The 21,525-nt window shown below is 40.1% G+C and overlaps 1 protein-coding gene across 1 annotated transcript; it reads left to right on the top strand.

Annotated features, from left to right (window-relative positions):
- Positions 1-1,422: 1,422 nt before the first annotated feature.
- Positions 1,423-21,034, top strand: WDR1 (WD repeat domain 1). Its single transcript, XM_085059821.1, has 15 exons — positions 1,423-1,657; positions 1,936-2,057; positions 5,897-5,987; positions 8,924-9,071; positions 10,485-10,665; positions 12,478-12,555; positions 13,242-13,322; positions 13,441-13,674; positions 14,464-14,553; positions 15,414-15,568; positions 16,225-16,312; positions 17,332-17,442; positions 17,913-18,086; positions 19,192-19,336; positions 19,640-21,034. Exons 1-15 carry the CDS (start codon positions 1,642-1,644, stop codon positions 19,747-19,749), a joined length of 1,824 nt encoding a protein of 607 aa, XP_084915947.1. The 5' UTR covers positions 1,423-1,641; the 3' UTR covers positions 19,750-21,034.
- The last annotated feature ends 491 nt before the right edge of the window (positions 21,035-21,525 follow it).

The following is a 21,525-nucleotide window of genomic DNA, read 5'->3' as shown; positions in this document are numbered from 1 at the left end:
AACTCAAGACAGGTTCTTGGGAACTTCCAGCATCCTTTCACCCTGAAACACTTACCCCTCTGCACGAAAAGCTTTACAGCCCTGCACTGCAATGCTGCTTCTTCCTTCCTTTGAGAATCTGAAGCTTTCCTCTTCCCCAACCTGTTCTCCCAGCCCCCAAAGGAGAATCCCACAGGGCTCTCCCATGCCTGTTTTACAGGTCAGTGGGCCAAGAATACACCAAAAGCTTTGCTATTATTATATATTATATTCACATGCTGCGCAAAGCAGTCTTGTCAAACCCATCTTTCCTGATGCTTTTTACCTGTCTGATAGGGAAAAACTCGCTCACTTAACAAATGAAACAAGTTAAAGGGATAAAAGCACAAAGTAGCACACATTTCAGGGGTTTCTGCCAATTAAATAAAAACGCTTTGCCTTGCTGTATCATGCAGAGCTGATGGTACACGTGATTTATATTAATAATACTGGAAGGAGAGAAGAATTCAATTTATCCGAAGTTATATAGGAAACATGAAGGGTTGTATGTGGTTCAGCTTAATTTAAACAGACATCCAACTTAGCCTCAGAAGAGAACTCGGGAGATAAATTTGTAATTTGAAAGCACCTCAGCAGCATCTGGAGTCGAACGGCATAAAACTATAGGATATTACAATTGTAAATATAAAAGGGATGAAGATAAGACAAATCTTAAAGGAAATACTGTAGACAGGAACTGCCTTCCCAAGAACTCTGTAGAGGAGGAACGCAGGACCTGCATAGCCTCTCCTGCAGGTTACTAAGGCGACTCAATCCCTGCTGACAAGAAGCAAAACTAAAGGTCTGCCGTCGCAGCAGCTTAAGGCACAATCCCGGTATCCCGAGAGCTACCGCTGGGGCAGAGTCACGTTTGGGGGTGCCGGGGAACCAGTGGCGGCTGCTGCTGCACGGTGAAGAGCGGAGCTGGGAGAGGGCCGACAGCGGGGCAGAGGGGCGAGCCCCGGGCAGTGTCTCCGCACACCCGCGGATCTGCCCCGAGCCTGGCGCGCTGGCCGGGCCGGTCCCGCCGGGTCCCCGCGGCTCTGCCCCGAGCCTGGCGCGCTGGCCGGGCCGGTCCCGCCGGATCCCCGCGGCTCTCCCCTCCGCGCCCTCACGGCACTCCCGCGGCAAGGCGGTGCCGGCACGCGCAGCCCCGCCCGCCGCGGCCCCGCCGCCGCGCACGCGCACGCACCGCCCCGCGCACGCACCCGGAGCCCCGCGGCGGGAGCGGCCCCCGCGCACGCGCGGCGCGGCCGAGGCCGGTCAGAGCCGCCGTGTGGCGCCCGCCCGGCCCGGCCCGGCCCGGCCCGCCCTGCGCGCAGCTCCCCGCGGGGCGGGGCCGCCTCCGAGGCCGCCCCAGCGCGGCCCCGCCGGGCCCGGCCGAGCCCACGGCATTTCCGGGGGAGGGCGCGCGGCGCGGGCTGGCGGGGAGCGGCGCGGCGCGAGCAGAGTTGACTATATATGGTCAAAGGCAGCGGAGAGCGGCGCGCGGCGCGGGCGCTTCCTGGTTCGCGCCGCGGGGCCGAGCGGGGCTGAGCGGCGGCAGCGGAGCCACAGAGCCGGCCCGGCCGCGCCCGCCGCCCTTCTGCCCGCGCCTGCCGCCGCCGCCACCGCTGGGCCAAGATGCCGTACGAGATCAGTAAGCCGGCGGGGTGCCGGGCGGGGATGGGGATGGGGACGGGCCGGGAGCCCCGCGGCTGCGGCTCCTCGTGCGGCCCCCGGGATGGCGCGGAACCGGCGCTGCTCGCAGCCGCTGACAGCAACAAGTGCCGGCGGCTGCCAGCAGGGCAGGGCAGGGCGTGTGCCCGTAGCGGGGAGGCGTTCAGCGCCTTCCTTTTATTAGATTTTTTTAAAAAAATACTTTAATCATTATTATTTATTTTCATTTTATCCCCTTTCTCCTTTTATTTTCCGCAGAAAAAGTGTTTGCCAGCCTTCCGCAGGTTGAACGAGGCGTTTCCAAAATTATTGGAGGTGATCCTAAGGGCAACAATTTTCTTTATACCAATGGAAAATGTGTCGTCATCAGAAACATTGATGTAATGTATCTTGATTTATTTTGTTTTCTAGTGTAAAGCTTGCGCTCAGTTTCATTTTGTCTCCGTGCCTCTCCTTTCCTGTGCCTGTGCTTCATTCAGGCTTGGTGATTTCAATCGAGGTCACAGATCCGTGACCAGCAGCAGGGGAATAAGTGCGTGACTCAGGCAGAAAACCATAGGCAGCGACTGTAAAAACCTGTAGCAAATCTCGGTAAAATGTGCAATTCTTTCCCTCTTCGCACAGGATTTAAGAGATGAGAGACTGGTATATCCTGGTTGGCCCTGTTTATCTTCTTAGGTATCACTAGTATGAAGTTGAGAGCTGTGTTTGCCTAATGACCTCTTCCCTCTTCGCTGTTTTGGGCCCTTAGCCTGTCAGAGAAGCATGTAAATACTTGCAAACCTGTATCTTTAAACATGTTACTCTCCAGCGTCTTTCCCCCCACCCAGCCCAAACTCCAGCAATCCAAACAGTTGTGAGTTACTGGACTCCATGGCAAACAGGGTGCGAGTTCCCAGCTCTGCTCACAGGGAATTTTGCTCATCGATTAAATATTAGAATGCCCCAGTTAATGTTTTCAGTGGTGTGGAGGTTTGGGTTTGTTTTTCCTTCTCTGGTGCTCACTAGAGAAATGTTAAGAGAGTTGTTTGAATGGTTTCTTTTCAAAGATGGCATCCCTTTGAAAAGTATGGAGGAAGCATTGCATGTTTAGGCCACTGTCTTGGTTTTTAAAAAACAAATTTCTTCTAAGTGATTGCTTGTTCTGTAGAAATCAAATTCTCCCCTAGATTTACTTTCCTACTGCAGATTTGGTGTGGAGCAGGAAGGGCTGCAGGGGGAGGGGCAGGACATACCTCTCTGGAATTTTTAGGTCTCCACAACAATGGATTTGTTTATGGCTCCTTCTGTAAATCACCTTTGTAAACTGAGCTGTTTTCCTGTTTTATCTCATCACCCCCACTATATTTGGAGATTTCTTCATTATCATGCCATACTAGACAAGTGCTACTAATAACTTAATTCCTTGCAGATTTCTTGATTGCTATCAGTTTAGATTCATCCACTTAAAACCAAAAATAAGCTTGCACTCTGCTTTCGGTGTCTCGGTATAATGTCTTTGTAATAGTGTTTTGCACTTGGTATCAAGAAAAGTTCAAGTTTCTGAAACCAGAAGCCCCAGTTAAACCCTGTAATGGCACACAGTGTGATGAGAGAAGAGAGAAAAGCCACTCTGCTTACATTACAGTTTCTGCCCAAGTCATGAATGCTGACCTCCTCACTTGCACTGTCATTAATGCTCTTCTAACCCTATTTTGGAGGTTAAATTGGAAGAAAGCAATTTGCTTTTCCTGAATGAGCTCACTGAAGATTAGCCCAGTCCAAATGTGAGCCCCAGCATGAGCTGGGGGTGTAGGGCACATGGTGACCTGAGAACAGGCAAGGTGGGATTGTGGGAATTGAAATTTAGACTGTTTGAACTCTCAAGGGAAGTTGAGCATCTAAGTCAGGAATCCTTCAGTTTTATGGTGCAATTTAGGCTGATATGCAGATTTACCCAGCTGACAAGGAGAGTTTGCTGCTGTTAATAATTGACAGGTGACTGGAATATATTGTAGCAGTAACACAAAAACTGACCAAAACCAGTTCTATGGCTTTTGTGCTGGAGAATGTTGCGGTTTGTAACCTGACATGCAAGTGTGTCCATTCTTAAATAAGAGCCCTGCCTTCTCTGACTGATACAGAAGCCTCTCTAATAGTTTGCAATAACCAAGTGAAATCTGGCGGGGTCTGTTTTTAATCCCTCCATGAACAGTTCTCCAGTGGGATGGTTGTGCTCTAGTTAAAAAAAACAGGTCATCAAAATGCAGTGATCACCTTTCTCTTTAAGTCTAAAGCTATCCAGCATTAGCTAATCAGATGAATATAGCATTCAGGGTTAATGCTTGCTCTTTGAGCATGATCTAGAGACTTCCTTTAACAAGAAATAGTTCTGGAGCAGTGCTGGAAAAGCACTGTGAGAAAGACTGATATTTTTAAAGTTTCATACTTCATTAATATTTTATCTTCATGGGTCTAAGACTACTTTGAAGCTTGGAACTGAAACTGCTCACTTTCATATGTGGCTCTGGTTTCAGTGTTTGAAATCAGCCACATAAGCTCACTGCTTGTTGAATTTAGGTACTGCATTTGTCCCAGCTTACACTATAATTTTCTCCTAAAATATGTTTTTAGAAGTGTTTTTTAGGGGTTGAGCTTGATATGAAGAACATGCAAGTTAGAAAACTGACTTTACAAGCAGAAATGAAACTATCAATTAAAGAGCATACCATTTGACAGCTCTAAGTTATTACCTGGTCTCTGGAATCTATTTGCCATGTCTTAAATCTTTCATTTAACCCTTAAAGTTTGTCTCTCAGCTTAGTTTCCTGGACTCTTGGAGATTCTTGCTGTAAAATGGCACCTACTTATATATGCCATTAATAACAACACGTGGGGGGATTTGAGCTCCCTGAACATGTAGGTGATGCAGATATAGAATAAGGAGAACATTATCCTGTCTTGCTTAGATGAAATCCACTTGGACACAAAATGAAGAGGGATGTGCATGCTGTAAGTGCAGATGGTTGTGACTTAAGTAGGGCTGTAATGCACTCAAGCAATGCATGAAAGCAGGAATGGAAAAGAGCTCCTTTTTGCAAGAGCAAGCTGTATTCTGTCTCCTGAGATGTAACAGTACTGCAACAGCAAGAACTCTTTTGAGCAGGAGACTGCTTTCTAACACAGAGCGGGTGTTTTAGTTTTTCCTGATTGGATGGCTGAGTCATACCATAACATCAGGTGGTTTTTTGGTTAAACTGAATAAATCTGTATTAATTATAGCAGTTAAAAGGGAATTTTGTTTTGACCATATGAGTCAAGTTTCTGGAGCTGGAATAAGCCTGTTAAATGGTAGAAAAGCATTTCTAAAGAGATCTCTAAAGAGATTCTAAAGTGTGTATTGCTGTTGTGGCATAGATATACTATAACTGGGAGGGGTGCAGAGTGGCTTTTTTATACAATTAATTTGAAAGCAGTTTTTTGCCTTTTTTTCGATTTCTATGGCACCTTTATTGTGTAACACTACTGATCTGCTTGGACACTGAGTCAATTTTATAGTCCAACCTGAACCATCTGAAAACATAGTTAAGACTGAAGAGATAAAATTGTGATGGAGTGGCAGTGAATTTATGTCAGAATTCCTGTACAACTCTTGATACAAGGAAAACGCCTTTTCCTGTGCTGGCTTTTTAAGCAGGTTGAAATCAGCAAGTAAGAGCAAGCCTAACACCTCATTGGTTATGAGTGATTTTTGGGTACATGGTGATGATTAACAGCCATGTGTGATGGTTAAGTGCATGCTTAATTTTCATATCTGACTACAGTAGAACTTCAGATGTGTGCTGCAAAGCACAGCTCATGTTTAGTTTTCTACTTGGATAAGTGCTTTATCCCTGGGCTAGCCCTAAAAAAAGAGCCTGATACTTGGTGTGTTATTTTCTACTGTTCAGCAGGTATTGGAGAAGAAAGGGTCCCAGCACTTCAGGCTTCCTTAAGAGGAAATGTTATTTGTGTCAGTTGTTAGAAAGTAGCATGTTGCTTCAGTGGTATTGGACAGCAGGTTCTGCAATATGTACTGCACTTCTCACTTTTAGACAATTGCTCAATTTAAGCTGGAAGGAAGGGTGTGAGAGAGGGGAATTCAGGGAGAAATTCCAGGTTTTATCTTTGAATTTCTTATTTTATTCCTTTGAAAATGATGAGATACGAGTTTGTAACTTTTTTTCCTCCTTTATAATAGAATCCTGCAATTGCTGACATCTACACTGAGCATGCCCACCAGGTTGTAGTTGCCAAGTATGCTCCCAGTGGATTCTACATAGCGTCTGGAGGTAAAGTATCTGTGTGAATGTGCATGAGATGTGTGGACAGAGCTGGTAAAGTTACTGGCAAAATAGCAGTAACACTTCACATATGTGTATGGAATAGGCAGTCAATGTGATGTGCTTTGGTGGAATTATGGACACATCTCTGAAGGAGGAATGATTTCTGTAGTTATTCCTCTAACCACTTTCTTCTCAGGCAGTGAGGTTAGTGATATTCTTGGCATTTTTAAAATGTATTATTTAAAAAAAAAAAAAAAACAAACCAAAAAACAACCTGGAAATGAACTCTAAATACTTAGTGTGATGAAGACTTGTGTGAATGCAGCAGAGTGAAAAGTTATTTCTGAAATACAGAACTATTGTTTCTGATTGTTAATAAGCTTTGATCCTTTATGGGCAGGGGAGGGATTCTAAAACAGAGTATACTCCTTTATTTTCCCTTTGTCTTTCTTCCTGACCAAACTTGGCAACATTTATTACTTTTACTACCTTTTAACCTAAACTAAAAAAAGCTTTCTTTGGCAAGCTAGCAGGGAAAGAGGCTGATTCTCAGTTTCCATATAATGCATATGAATCAATAGTCTGAGAACGTGTAACTTGAATGTTACATTCATGTGTCAGACATGTGACACATGAACAGTGTAAATTTCCTGTATTATAGCAGCTTTTGACTCCCAAGGAACTAAACAAACCCTTTGTAATAGAAGCTGGCGTCAAATAATTGGTGTTTTTTTCAGGAGGACTGGTATACAATGAAGAATATTGATAAATATGATACTATAACTTTCATTTCTTAGAAAGATTTGTGGCTAATGTATGGATTTTTTTTTTAATGCTGGCCATTGTCAATTACAAGGGCTTTAGAAGCAAGTAATATGCCCAAATACAGATATATATTCTAAGTAATATATCTGAAAATAAAGCACTCTGAATATAGCCCCTTAAAAAGGGAGCCCAGTTTGCCACAAAGGTCTTAGTAATATGGGAATTTCTCCTTCAGCAATTTCAAGGGAACAGTTTTTTTTTTTTTGAATGTAAGATGTTCCATCCTTACTATTATATGAAGTAATACAGCTTACTTCATATCAGAAAGCTGTATTAGAATAAGTATTTTTTGAGTACTGGGAACCTTTAAGAACACTGATAGCACAGCTTTTTTTTTTTGCTTTTTTTTTTTCTCTTCCCGTTTTTCTCACATTCTTGTCTGAAAGGGACCACAGCCAGGATTTTTTTGGCTCAGTCTTGTGCGTGGACCATGTGTCGAATACCCTCTTAAAATCCAGTTTTCATTCTGTATTCTACAGACTTGGTGCTCTAGGTTTTTGCAGCACTTAATCCTCAGAATAACTATCTAATTTCTTGTAGTCTTGTCGATTTCCAGTCCTTGGTAAAAGAACAGTAATAGATACTGTTACGGAAGTATTTGGTTGACCATTTTCAGAATTTTTGTCATACCTGAGTAAATGAGCTTATGTTGCAATATTTCCCTTAAAAAGTGTCTTCCATATGTAATTTATAAATAGTTTTGTGATACTGCTGAGCATGGGGTCTGAAGATAGATGACCAGGCTGTTGAAGCTGTTTCTAAGTATAACATGTAAGATTCATTTCTCCATCTATAAATCTGCATTAGCCATGCAGCCTGCATTAATACTTCATGTGCTTCATGAGACAGACCTTTGGCAGTATGCTTTTGGCTTTTATGGTAATTTCTCTCATTGCAGTCGTAGCAGATGTAGTAATGGGAGATATGGCAAAGTTAAATCTCTGCGTCCTATCTATTAATAGATGGAGAAAACAATTCGATTTTAAAGTCCACATTAAAATTCTGCTTTAATAATAAATTCTCTATATGAAAAAGGAGGATTCTGAATCTATTCTTTTAGCAGAAGTGAAGAAGATGAGTATATGACCAGGTCCCAAGATGCAGGATTTCTGTATGTTTAAATCCAACTGTAAAAATGCACCAGTAAATGGTGAACAGAATTCAAGCATTCTGCTTAGGTGAAAGATGCATGTTTTAGCACGTGGTTTGTTCTGAAACAGTGGCTTTTTTGAAGGGTACAATACACACAGACTTTGCTGTGTGGGTTTGATTAGAGATGTATAAATTTGTCTGTGTATAGAACAATTCCTCTGGTTACAGTGCTGCACCACAGTAATTGCTCTGAATAGCTCTTGGGTTGTACAATACTGAGTGGAAACAGTGGGCCAGGAAGCTTTCATTATCTTAAGTCTTAAATTCTTACTGCTTGTGCCATGTCTGCTGCTTTTGACATTACTGTTCCTGAATATTCTGTTGCATTCCTGTGTAGTATTCCAGATAGTGCAGGCATCCACAGGCACCATTAAGTGTGTACATGCTCCTGCATAGAGAAAGTACACTGATGGGTGTGTATGGATTGAGTTCTGTGGACAGAAATCTCTTTGTACATCTGCACATGCTTGTTATTTGTATGCAAAACAAGTTTACTTTGAAGGTACAAATTGTAGTGCATCAGCCACTGTCCACTGGACTGCTCCCTTGTAGGTGCAGGGTGGCTTACTTCCCACTGAAGGGTCAGTGAGATGTCTGCTAGCTGCTGGGCAGGGGGACTGGGCTGGCTTGTTCTTTGTGTAACACAGATACTTAGCACATACCAGCTGATAACATTAAAGTTCCTACTTTCTTACTGTGCAGTTTTTTCACATGTTTTCTCCATGTGTTGTATTGGGTGCTGTGTGCCTTGAATCATAGTATCTGGTTAAAAACCTAATTTGGCAAAATGGATATAGTCTTCAGCATTCCTAAATAAAGTGATTTGTAGTAGTTGTAATAGGGTAAGGTAGTAGGTCCCTAGTACAAGTGTTCAGTGTAGCTGAAAATCTGTACTCTGGCAGATTGATGAGTCATGTGACTGAGTCATGCTGGAACAATAGTTATATTCTATTTTATTATGGCAGATGTCTCTGGAAAGCTGAGAATCTGGGATACTACACAGAAGGAGCACCTACTGAAGTATGAGTATCAGCCGTTTGCAGGAAAAATAAAGGACCTTGCATGGACTGAAGACAGCAAGAGAATTGCTGTAGTTGGAGAAGGAAGGGAAAAGTGAGTAATTATTTTGTGTTTTGTGCGTGTGTGTGTTTATACACAGATATGTTTACTGTAAACCTCTGTGTTCTAAGAAAGCAACTTCCTTGCAGAAAGGTTTTAACTCTTCAGTGAAAGGAAATCATTGCTTCTTCCCTGTCTAGATTTGAGTTGTACTGTTCTGCAATGAAATTCTCTATGCAGCGTTTGACAGCTGTAAATCAGCTGTAAAATACAGTTCTGTTACAATTGCTTAGTTTTTAAATTGTGTGGGACTTGTTTGTTTCTTAGATGTAGGTGGGCATTACATTCAAGGATAGTTGTTTGGTGGATTTTTTGGTCAAATTCTGATATGGTAGGAAGGGGAAAACACAAGATTTTTTCCTCTCTTCCTTCACTTATTGGACTCAGTCTTATTCAATTGTTTGAATAAGAGTTAAAAAAAGGTGTATCTGAATTTTCTCCTTTGGCAACATGTCTATATTTTTAGGCCTTTTTATGGTAATTTGGTGCAATCACAAGCAGTTGTCCTTTACCTGACTAAATGAGATGTCCACTCCGGTTTGTGTCCTTCCTTTAATGTTCAAAGACTGTCAGAACTTTAAGCCAGAGCCCAGACCAGGTAGCCCTATGCATAGAGGGCTGAAAAGCATTGTGTGGTCCTGTTCCCTGACCCTCTGCACCATTTTTTCATCCCTGTCATGTACTGTGTCCTGCTACTTGAAAGAAATTCTTTGTCCTCCATTGCTCCCTCCTCCTCATCTGCCCCTGAGTAGATACAATGTGAGTTTGCTCTCCTTCTTCAAGGACTTGGCCAGCTTCCTGTTCAGTGGATGCACTGTCAGTCTAGAATATTGTGGAAGGGATTCTAAAGAAGCCTTTCTAATAGCAATGCTCTGGCAGTTTCATGCTTCTGTATTGATTATACTAAATTTTTTTTAAGGTCATTTAGAGTAAGAACTGTCAAAAATGCTTTTAAAACTAATCTTCCTTAAACCTTTGACTAATAATATTTGCAAAAGTGATGGTATCTAATCTAAGTTAAATAGTCAGATAACTGTGATCCGAAGTCATTGTTATCCTAGCTTTCTGCATTCTGTGTAGTGGGCAGGTAGATGGAGTAATTTACTGCTTTGTTTTATAAGCCAACAGTCTTAGTGAAGAATATACAGTGAATCTCTGAATTTTAGAAGTTTTATAGGCTAAACTTCATTGTTTGTCCCCTTCAGCAAACGTCTCCTATTCAAGATTAGATTCACTTACAGCAAGATCTCAGATAGCCTTCAGGGAACTATGATGCGCTTGCATGAGATTAATGAGATGACCTAATTTTTCTTTCAGTGCACTCAAATCTGCAGTTTGCAGATGTTCAAGGAGTTAATCTATGTGTAACTTTTATGAATTGTGGTTATTGTGTGCTTTTCTAACCAGATTTGGAGCAGTGTTCCTGTGGGATAGTGGCTCTTCTGTTGGCGAGATTACTGGGCACAATAAAGTGATCAATAGTGTGGACATTAAACAAACGAGACCATATCGTCTGGCAACTGGCAGTGATGACAACTGTGCTGCTTTCTTTGAGGGACCGCCATTCAAGTTCAAGTTTACACTAAGTGTGAGTTCAAGTTTAGATGTGGCTCTGTTTAAACTGTGCAGCAAGTTTCCAATGAGCTTGCAGTTCTTGTCACAACTAGTTGTTGTAACAAAAGTTCTCAGCTCCCCCTTTTGAGGCACAGCTGGTGTCAAGTGGCATTCTTGAAATCATGTATAACCAAAGGCTTGTCTCAGGCCAAGAAAGCAGAAATGATTGGTTAAAAAGAGAACCTGAAGCACCTTTTCCAATATACTTTTTTCTTTGTCACTTACTAATTTATGGAAGGGATGAAGTAGGATGTTGTATTGGCTCTGTTGGTGGTTTCAGAGCTCTGTCTGTTTCCCAGTGCAGACTTGTAGAATTTCTTAATACTTTCCAAAGGTACATGGTTCAAAAAATGTAGTGATTTTAATGGAATTTTCCAATCTGATAAAGAGTGCTCAAATCTGAAATCCCAGGGCCACTTTGCATGAGTGTGGATGTTTGAAAGCATAACTTGATTTCTACCTCATGGAATGGGTATGTAACTTGCGTGGTCAGTTTTCTGTTCCTACATTCCTTTTAATTTTTTTTCTTACTCTACTTGTTACAATCTCTTAAATGAAACAAAGGCTGGAACTAGCACAGTTGTGGTATTCATTGTTGTTTAAGGCCAAAGAAAATAAAAAGCCACAAGCTTCTGCAGCTGTTTGGATGTCAGGAGATCTCTTGCCTCAAACTGTTACAAAGATACTGGATGTTATTGCAGTAGTAGATTCAAAATGTTTAGTTTGTATTTTAGTTTTAAATACCCTGGAGTAGGCCTTTTATTTTCCTACATATGAGCCTTGAGTAGTCTTCGTATCCTGACTTTAGTAAGGATTCCATTCCAGTTCTAGAAAAGGAATTGTTTTGAGCTCTGCGATCCAGTGAAATGATGTAGTTGCTTAATATATTTCTGAACTTAAGCTGATGCTTGCATTCTGCTAAGCTGGTTCTTTTGGAACTCTGAAGTCTGAATTGCTTACCAGTGCTGCTTAGACTGGTATGTGATGCTGTCTTCCTTTTAAAGTGATATTTGGGTTGACATATGGGATTCTGGTATGGGCTGTTATATGGTTTAGGTTAGAACCTGCATTATCATCAGGGGGAAAAAAATATAGTTGAAGGAAGTAGGTTAGAACCTGCCATAATACTAAAAATAGTCTTCCAGATCTCTCTGCATGGGAGCTTTGGCCTCATTGTGGTGCTTCCCCATTTAACATGTGTTTTCTAGTTTGCATGGTTTGAATAGTCTCCTACTTGTAAATAGTCTATTTGGGGAGCACACATCAGTCTTGCCTCTACTTCACAGAACTATCACTGATGCAGTCTCCCAGAAATGGAATTTTAGTAAACTAGTAACTTATTCCTCATGCCTGTGGTTTTTTTGCAATAAGAAGGATAAAATACTCTTCTGTGTATAAAACTCACTGCGCAATGAAGCAAGAGTTGACATCTGGAGAATGTTGCAGAAGAATTCAGTGACCAGCAGGGCAGAATCTCATGTTTGCATGTAGGCTGCATCTGGCTTTTTTTACTGCTTTTCCCTGAAACTGGGTACTCATTCTCCTGGTATGCACTGAGTTTTAACTACATCAGTAATGATGTCACAGTGTCTTCCCTGGACTGTCCTTGATCCCCATGATTCTCCTCACATAGAGGCTAAGTTTGCCTCATAGCAATTCTCTACTGCAAGCATCCCCTACACAGCTAGTTTATGGTTCACATGTAAGAGAACTTCATTGTTACTAGATTGTCTTCTGTGTAATTTTGTTCTTATTTTGTTTGCTGATTCTCACTCTTTTCCTACAGGACCATACACGGTTTGTGAACTGTGTGAGGTTTTCTCCTGATGGGAACAGATTTGCTACAGCTAGTGCAGATGGGCAGGTAAAAAACTAGGACCTCTGTTTGTAGTGATTTTAGCATGAGAAGATTTTCTTGTGCATTTTGGGAATAGGATTAATATTGTAAAGTCCATGCTGCTTCTGTTTCATGCCAAAAAATGACTGGTTTAAACATTTAACTATCCTCCTGTAAATCTGTAGTAATTGGTAGTAACCAGACTATTCTTACTTAGATTTCTTCCCCATTCCGTCTCTCTAGCATTCTGTTACAGGTTATTTTGGCAGGAACATGTTGGACTTTTGGAATATGTATGTTCTTGTTATGATCCTGAGAGGTCTAGCTGAAACAGTGAATTCATATATAGCAACCCAGCTCCACTTGTACTCCCTACTGATAAGGGCAGGTTGACAATGACACTGTTACCATAGGTTGCTCGTCATTTTCAGAGAGCAGACTCCCATGACAGCAGTGCTAAGCAGCTGCCATCACAGCAGGAGTCAAAACTGTAACATCTTCCAGAATTTCAATTGTCTTGATCCAATGTACAGAAAACTTGCTGTGATTATTTAGAATTTTCATCTCAATCATTTAGTCTTAATTATTCAGTGCAGCATAGCTTGTGCTTCTCCTTAAAATCCTGTCTAGTGTATCAAAGTATCAGACATTATCTTGGGGGTTTTGTGTTACTGCTTTTCTTTTCAAGTTGTATGTCTGTGTGCTCTTTTAAGATTTTTGTCTATGATGGGAAGACTGGAGAGAAAGTGTGTGCTCTTGGTGGAGGCAAAGCACATGATGGAGGCATTTATGCTGTAAGTATTATTTCATTTGTGCAAATGATCCGTAGTGTTTCGTTACCCAGTTTATGAACTGCAAAGTATTGGATTAATAAATGCATTTACTGTCTTGTGGTGACATTTGTTTTTACAGATTAGTTGGAGCCCTGACAGTAGTCAGTTGCTTTCTGCTTCTGGAGATAAAACTGCTAAAATCTGGGATGTTGGTGCTAATTCTATTGTAAATACTTTTAACATGGGATCAAACGTGTTGGATCAGCAGCTGGGTTGCTTGTGGCAGAAAGACCATTTACTGACTATCTCCCTGTCTGGCTATATCAATTATTTGGACAAGAACAATCCAGATAAACCTTTACGTGTCATAAAGGTAGGTTAAAGTTCTGTTACTGCATGAATTTCTGCAATAAATGACTTGGTGCTTGAAGTTGTTAAGATGGAATAGCAGCTATTGAAAAACAGCTTTGTTAAATTAGCATTGCCAAACAAGTTATGTGTGGCTGTTTCTTAAAGTCACATGAATCAAGAAGTTAATATGTTACATGTGAGACTAATTATTTCATTTAAATTAATGTTATCAACTTATCTTTTGTTGCAGCTTTTAAGCATTCTTGAGATGAGAAAAGAAATGCAGCATAGATAGAAAACTACCAGTGATGTCTCATTCTCCCAGAACTAGTGTATTGTGGACAAGGTGACTAGGGTTACCGTGGAATTGAACTTTAATTTTAGGAATTAAAGAGTTCGCTGACACAAGACTCTCTCACGGGAACTTACATTTTTACATGAACTAGAAACAGCGTCCCAGATTTTTGCCATCACTGCTATAATTCTGGAAGTTGGTGTGGGTACATGACCATATTTAGTCCTCTTCCCTGAATCATAAAGTGCTTGAAAAGCAGTGATGAAAAGGCCATGGAGGTATTTTGGCCCATTATGCTAATAAGGACATTCATGGTTATTGTTTCTCTTCAAGGACATAGCAATAGCAGTGGTGTAACAGTTAAATCACTGCACTGTAAAATAGTGGATTTTATACTGGGTGACTTAGTGCTTGTGAATAGCAGGTTATTTTCTGAATAACCTATAATTCTTCTCAAACAGGTGTATGTATGTGTTAAAAATTGCTCATCAATAATTATTTATGTCCCATTCACAGGGTCACAGTAAATCAATTCAGTGTCTAACGGTGCACAAAAATGGTGGAAAGTCCTATATTTACTCTGGAAGTAATGATGGTCATATTAATATCCTTTGAATGATAGTGATATTTATTCTATGTTTTAGTCTTACAGTTTGAGAGAGCTCATTAGGAGAGGTGGGAAAAAAAAGGTTTGCCAAAGACTAACTTAAATTTTATTGGACACAGGTGAATCTTTTGTCTAAAGCAGTTTATTTTGCTTTCCCTTTAATACCTGGATGCATTCACACTTTCCTGCTAAACATAAGCCAGCTCTTAATTTTCAGTTGTTGCTTCTTCATGGTAGGTAGCTTGTTAGTATGGAGGACCAAGTAAATGTATAAATCAGCCTCTTTTAACATTAAGAAACAGCAATATGTATTTTCCATGTCTGACAATATGCAGAAGGTTACATTTTCAGCATTCTGAAGCTTATAGTTATGACTACATTCCTTTATCTTGCCTTTTAATTGTGTCATGTTGGCATCAACTGTTACAAATACAGGTCCTGTTTCTTTGCAGACCTGTAAAATACAGTGTTAGTAGTTCAAACTGATGTTACCATATAACATGAGGGAAAGACAATGTTGCAGGACTTCTAAATAAAATTCTTTGAAGTGTATTTTCTAGTCTCAGACCTAATGCTAATTATTCCAGTATTTGCTACTGTCTGTAGCTCACTACAGAGCATCAGAGGCTCAATTAATAAATATTATGTGGTTGCCCATGGAGCTCGTAGAGTCTCCATCCCTAAAGATACTGAAAACCTTACAGAACCCTGCAGCCTGTTGTAGCTGACACCAATTTGAGCTAAATCTCACAAGGTCCTTTTGAACCTTAGCTGTTCTGTCAATTATTTACTTTTTATGGTGTGGTATCTGACTGCTGCACCAGTATCTTCGAACGTTCCTTAATTCTGTTATGCACATTATTGGGATTCTGAAACTGGAGAGAATGATGGCTTTTCTGGGAAAGGCCACACAAATCAGGTTTCTAGAATGGCAGTGGATGAAATGGACCAGCTGGTCACCTGCAGTATGGATGACACTGTGCGCTATACCAACCTTAGCAAGAGGGATTACAGGTTAGTTAAAATGTCGCCTTTTATTGAAGTATAATTATTTTACAGCAAGAGTTTTGTTGATTTTATATGGTAAAAAAATTTATGCTGCATTTTATTTAGGTTTTATGTTACCATGGAAACTGTAGAAATGGTTACTGTACCAACCTTATGGGTTTTTTTCTGGCAACAAGAAACACATCCCAGGCTTTTCAATTTGTTTTATCCTTCCACGGTTTAGATTGAGACCTGTCTTGTATTGGGTGGCTTAGGGGACTGTGGGAACCTTGTCTGCTTTGTGATTCATAAATACCCAGGGATATTGATGATAAATGTGATTAGGAGGGATGGGACACAGCTATTTCTTCATGGAAACCACAATTTAAGCAAAAAAAAATTTAAAATCCTGTTAAGATAATCTAGTTAGTTTAAAAATTAAACTCTAGTATAGTAACATTGATTTTCATTTCCAAGATGTATTACCTGATCAAGATAGTAAAGCTTACAACACAAAACATAGGAAACTTCGCAGCTTGGTAGATAAAGTTAAATTGTGCATGTTCTTGATGATTAGTGCATGATTATTTGAATAGGCAATTTTAAATAATGGTAGACATGAAATAAATTTTTTTCCCTGTTTTGTCCTTCGTGCTTCTGTTCCTTGGCACACCCTCTTGCAGTGGCCAGGATGCTGTGAAAATGGATGTTCAACCCAAATGTTTAGCTGTGGGTCCTGGTGGTTATACTGTAGTTCTATGCATTGGACAAGTAAGTATTAACTTGTGGGTTATCAGCAGTTGCTGTGTTAATAATGCCATGTATGGTAACATTTAGTTATTTAGTGTGGGATTACATCCAAATTAAGAATTTCTTAATAAGGGCTATAGGGAACATAATTCAGCAGGATACTTGATAGCCTTGTCTTTTTGTATCCTATACCAATTTCACATTTATGTGTAGATTCAAATTTCAGACAGTCCCTTGTCTGGATGCATCTGTATTTGTTATCAATACAGCTTTGTGCTGGAGGGTTAGACCAGTCAGAATCATGCTCTTGCCAGATTTTTTCTGTGACGTGATTTTGGCAAAAGGATGTTTTTTCTCTTGCATTTTATTTTTTTACAATTAATCCACCTACCCAATTAACTAATGCTGTTGTGGAGCATAAGCAGCACTAGCTTGCTTGCCACTAGCATGCAGATCACAGAAAACCAGAGACATTGCACCAAGGCTCTCTTGTAGCAAAACATGATTGACTTCTAATGATTGATGCTTTCTGTATGGGTGCTGTTTTATGCTTGGGATGTTTGATAGTGTTGTCCAAGCCTGTTTCATGTGAACTAATCCTAGTTATCCATTGCCTAGAACTGGATAGGAAATAGCATTTAAAGTTTAACATTGCAGCATTAATTTGCTCCTAATTTGGTCCTGCCTCCTTCCCTTTAACAGTGAACCAGGAAGTAAGCATTGCTAAAATTACTGGTTTGTCCATGTTTATTTCATGTTCAAAGCAAATGAAGCAAAACTCAAGGCAATGGAGAATGGCCTGCACTACATAATTTAGACTGCATGAGTACTTCAGTACAGCTGATTAGTTAGTCACCACATGTAGGCATTTCTTTCTTTTTTCTTTTTTAAGAATGAGACTGTTCCCTTAAGATGAGAATACAATAAACTTTTGACCAACCAGAGGGCATTTGTATTTATGACTTAGCAATGCGGCTTAGTAATAGTTTTATATTATGTACTTTGAAGAAGGGTCTTAGTTTCTGGTTTTCTACTTACAGATTGTCTTGATGAAAGACAAGAAAAAATGTTTTGCAATTGATGACCTTGGCTATGAGCCAGAAGCTGTAGCCATTCACCCCTCAGGAGGTACAGCAGCAGTGGGAGGAGCGGTAAGGTTGCATTTCCTAAAATTTGTACTACTTTGAACACTGGAGCAAGTAACGGAAGCATTTAATAATAGTAGGTGTGTTGTGTTGAAAAATAGTAGGTGACAGTTTGTAACAACAGTATTGTATCAAATAAGCTATGTGTATTTGATATTCCTGGTCTTTCACTCCCCAGGTTCTGCCACAATTGTGACCTAAAGTCTATCTCACTTCTTTTTGACTTGATTCTTCTTTCCTGTACTTGCTGTTTTTAAATTTCCAGCTTGTTTTTACCTATTGTGTTCTTGAAGTTGGCAAATTCTAGAAAATGGGTCTATTTCCACACTTGTGGGATTTAGCAGCAAAATGACAGGTTATTTAAACATTTTCTTAAGCACTACCAGACAGAATTAATGCAAAAAGTTTCAGAAACTCCTCTTTCTATTGTAAAATGATTTTTCTACCTTTTCTCCTTCTTTGCTGTTAATTTGCAGGATGGTCATGTCCATTTGTATTCAATCCAAGGAACCTCTTTGAAAAGTGATGATAAGACTTTGGAAGCTAAAGGTCCTGTTACTGACCTGGCATATTCTCACGATGGTGCCTTTCTTGCAGTCTGTGATGCAAACAAAGTTGTCACTGTCTTTAGTGTTGCTGATGGCTACGCGGTAAGAATTGTTGTAGCGAGTGTTGCCTTTGTTTAAAAACAAATTGACTGACAGCTCCTGTCTAAATCTGTTGGGGTGAAGTACATTGTAGCTGCTGAGGCTTAATTGGAAATCACTGATGTAAATTCGATGTTTCTGTGACGGTTTACCTACTATTTTGGGCTAGTATTGGCATTTTCAGCTGCCTGTATGAACCCTGCAGATCATAAGAGTAGCTGAGGAAATGTGCAGCATAGGTTGGCTGTTGGGAAAACACTGAAACCCATCTAATAACAAATGCATAGCTAAAAAAGGGGAAGGGGCTGGATTTCCACAGACTAGCAGTAGTTAAATACAAAAAGCTCCTTCGGGTCTGCTGAATCACTAGTTTGTTAATTTGGGGTTTTTTTAAAGGAAATAACAAAATACATGCCATGTCTGTCAGAGAATTTGTGTGCATTTTTGTAAAATAGAGAAGAATGCAGACTCGGTTTGGTAAGAGTCATGCAGTACAGTAAAATTCAATTAAGTAAATGAAGCAGACTTGGCAATAAAATTCTGCTGGCTCTGGCACACAGTTCCATGGTGAGGACTAAGCAATGAAAGAGATTGGCAGATAAGGCAAGATTCCCTATCCTAGCTTATCTACTGTATTTTAACCAACTTCCAAAAAATGGGGCAATTTCCACTTTTCAGTCCAAGCAGTCAATGTATATCAGCCTGTAAAGTCCTTAAGCTTTTACTAAAACAACACTGAAGTAAAAATGCTGGATGGCATTCCACAGAAAACAGTTCATTCTCGAAGTAAAAATTGAAAGAATTTTGCCTTGAGAAACATCTGTGGGATTGTTTTAGAAGCCTCTAAATAGAATATGCACTTAACAGATCGAGCTTTCATAGAAAAATATCTTAGTGGTTTTTTACAAAATGTTTGTATTTTATTGGCTTAATAAGTGTTTAAAGAAATCACATAAAATGAAGCCACTACTTGGTTTGTTTATTGCATCCATCTGCACCTGAGAGTTTTGCAGTAGCTTGTTCTGATGCTGCACATTGAAAGCTAGTGATTTCCTGAAGTAGCCTAACCTACTGAAATATAACCCTTGTCTCCCTGATTTTCAAACAGGAACATAATGTCTTTTATGGACACCATGCAAAAGTTGTTTGTATTGCGTGGTCACCAGACAATGAACACTTTGCTTCTGGAGGCATGGACATGATGGTGTATGTGTGGACTGTGAGTGATCCAGAGACCAGAGTCAAGATACCAGGTATGTTTTCTTCAACATACTACTTTTGAGAGTTGCTAGTAGTTTGTGAAATCCAGCACTGTTCCTGTTTTCCTAGACTTGCAGTAAGCAGGCTTTGAATGTTCCCAAAACAATTGATCCTTTATGTTAATCTCTGTCTAGCCACACTAGCTGGAATTCTTCAGTTATGTTATTTTTTTGTAGTTACTTTTAAAATCCAGTACTAGTATTTAATGCAGCTAAAATCATGGTTGAAATGTGCTGAAGTTACTTTGTCAACCCAGCCTTCCTAATTCTTTTCTGTTACTTTGCACTGCGATACAGATGCTCACAGACTACACCATGTAAGCGGCTTGGCATGGCTGGATGAACATACTCTGGTAACAACATCCCATGATGCTTCTGTTAAAGAGTGGTCTATCTCCTACAATTGAAATAAGCCCCCTCTTTGGAAGGACCTAATCAGGGACTAGAACTACTGCAGTGGAACATAGCATTTCTCTTAAAGAATCTGTATTGGCCTCTGGGTCTGCTGTCATATCCTCATATCTTTACAGGGTGTTCATATCTGTAATTAAATGTACTTTGAAAGCTTTAGCGAGTAACAGTTTGCACATGAGAAGCACTTAAATTATGTCTGGAGCTTAACCTTTGTGCTGAACATTCCAGAGGCAACAGCTGAACAAGTTGGTGTGCAAGGTTCAGGCGCAAAAAATTCAAACTCAATCAGTTGTTCTTTTCTAACCGAGAAACATAAGACTGTACAGCATGAGAGTAATACTTCTCATTTTTTCTAATTACAGAACATTTCTGTACTAACAGTCATAGTAAGAGTATTTAGTTGTGGTCTGAAACCAATCAAGCTGTGTGCAGCTACTGTATATTGCTTTGCTTCTATATACTGCACCAAACTGTTGCCTCAGATTTTCTCCTCCAGATAAGAAGATGGGGTACATACATAATAAACTTTTTATGTATTTCATGTCAAATCTTTGTGGTTTATTTTAAGGTGGAAGTGTGGGATTTTAATGTACTTACTGTTGTGGGTATAATGTTTACAAATAATCGTCGTGGCAACTTGTTTCTTCAGAAACACAATTGTTACTTTCATGAATTAAGACTGTCTCATCATTTCAGTGTCAGAGAAAAGAAATCATTCTGTTGCAAAGATTAAAGATATTTTCTGTTTGAAGGAGGAGAAGCATGTTATTGTTTAAAAAATGCAGTACTTCTACCACCTTTTGGAAAATACAGGAATTAAACAAAGTGAAGTGTTGTTATGACTTGAAGTGATTTTTGAGAAGATAGTGTTTGCTCAGTAAGTTTTATGCCTTTGCATGTGCAGAACAGTTGCATGAACGCGTTACCTCATGCGAAGAGATCCTGATGTTGTGTTTAGCTCCCTTCTCACACTCCACAACACGTTTAAGTGATTTGAAGCTAGCAGTCCAACAAGGGTGGAGGAGGACACTCTGATGCAAAGTAGTAGGAAGATTTGTTACAATCTTTGATGGCCAAAAAGAGTTGTTGCTGTCTAGAATCTTGGAAGACTTAAAAAAAAATTTTCTCTGCTAAGTCTCTGCCACCACCACCACCTTTCCAGTTGTCTTTGGGTTTTATTATGCTTTCCTTTCTGTGTGGACTTGCGTGTTTTTTTTACCAATCATATTTCTAATGACACTAATAATACAGCAAATAAAATGCTTTTGCTGCTTCTCATACTGTGGACTATTGCTCAATTGCTGAAAAACAAAAAATGCCTTTCGAAAATGAAATGTTGGTGAAACATCTTTTTAAAAGGAAAAATGTTGATTTCTTTTTAGGAGTGGTGATCAGATGTCTCCTAGGCTACAAACCAACATCTACAGTGGAACAGTTGACATGGATTTTTTTTTTCCCCTTAGAAGCAGGATATTTTGCATCATGGTTTCTTTGTGTTTACTGTGTCTCTATTCGCAGTTTTGCATGTATGCTTACTAACATTGCAAGGACAGGAGAAGTTTTGGAAAAGGGTGTGTTTGATATTTGGCTTAAGATCCAAATGAACAAGGTTTTCTCAATGTCTAGACCCTAAAACTTGTTCTGCTGTTGCATGGGGACTGGCAGACCAAACAATTCATCCATTTTTCCCTGAGTCTAATCTGGAAGAGTTGCTATTGAATCTGCTGGGTGGGTTCCTGTGGTAGTTGAATCCCTGTCATTTAAGTAAT

Source organism: Lichenostomus cassidix, chromosome 4 (genome assembly GCF_008360975.1).
Source record: "Lichenostomus cassidix isolate B80296 chromosome 4, HeHo_3.0, whole genome shotgun sequence".
NCBI lineage: Eukaryota > Metazoa > Chordata > Aves > Passeriformes > Meliphagidae > Lichenostomus > Lichenostomus cassidix.
The sequence above is the reverse complement of the archived record's forward strand: the minus strand, read 5'-3'. Positions and strand labels throughout refer to the sequence as shown.

Excerpts from the sequence above, each read along its gene's own strand:
- WDR1 (XM_085059821.1), top strand. Across the intron at positions 5,988-8,923 it reads ATTCTACATAGCGTCTGGAG|ATGTCTCTGGAAAGCTGAGA; the intron begins GTAAAGTATCTG and ends TTATTATGGCAG. Across the intron at positions 19,337-19,639 it reads GACCAGAGTCAAGATACCAG|ATGCTCACAGACTACACCAT; the intron begins GTATGTTTTCTT and ends ACTGCGATACAG.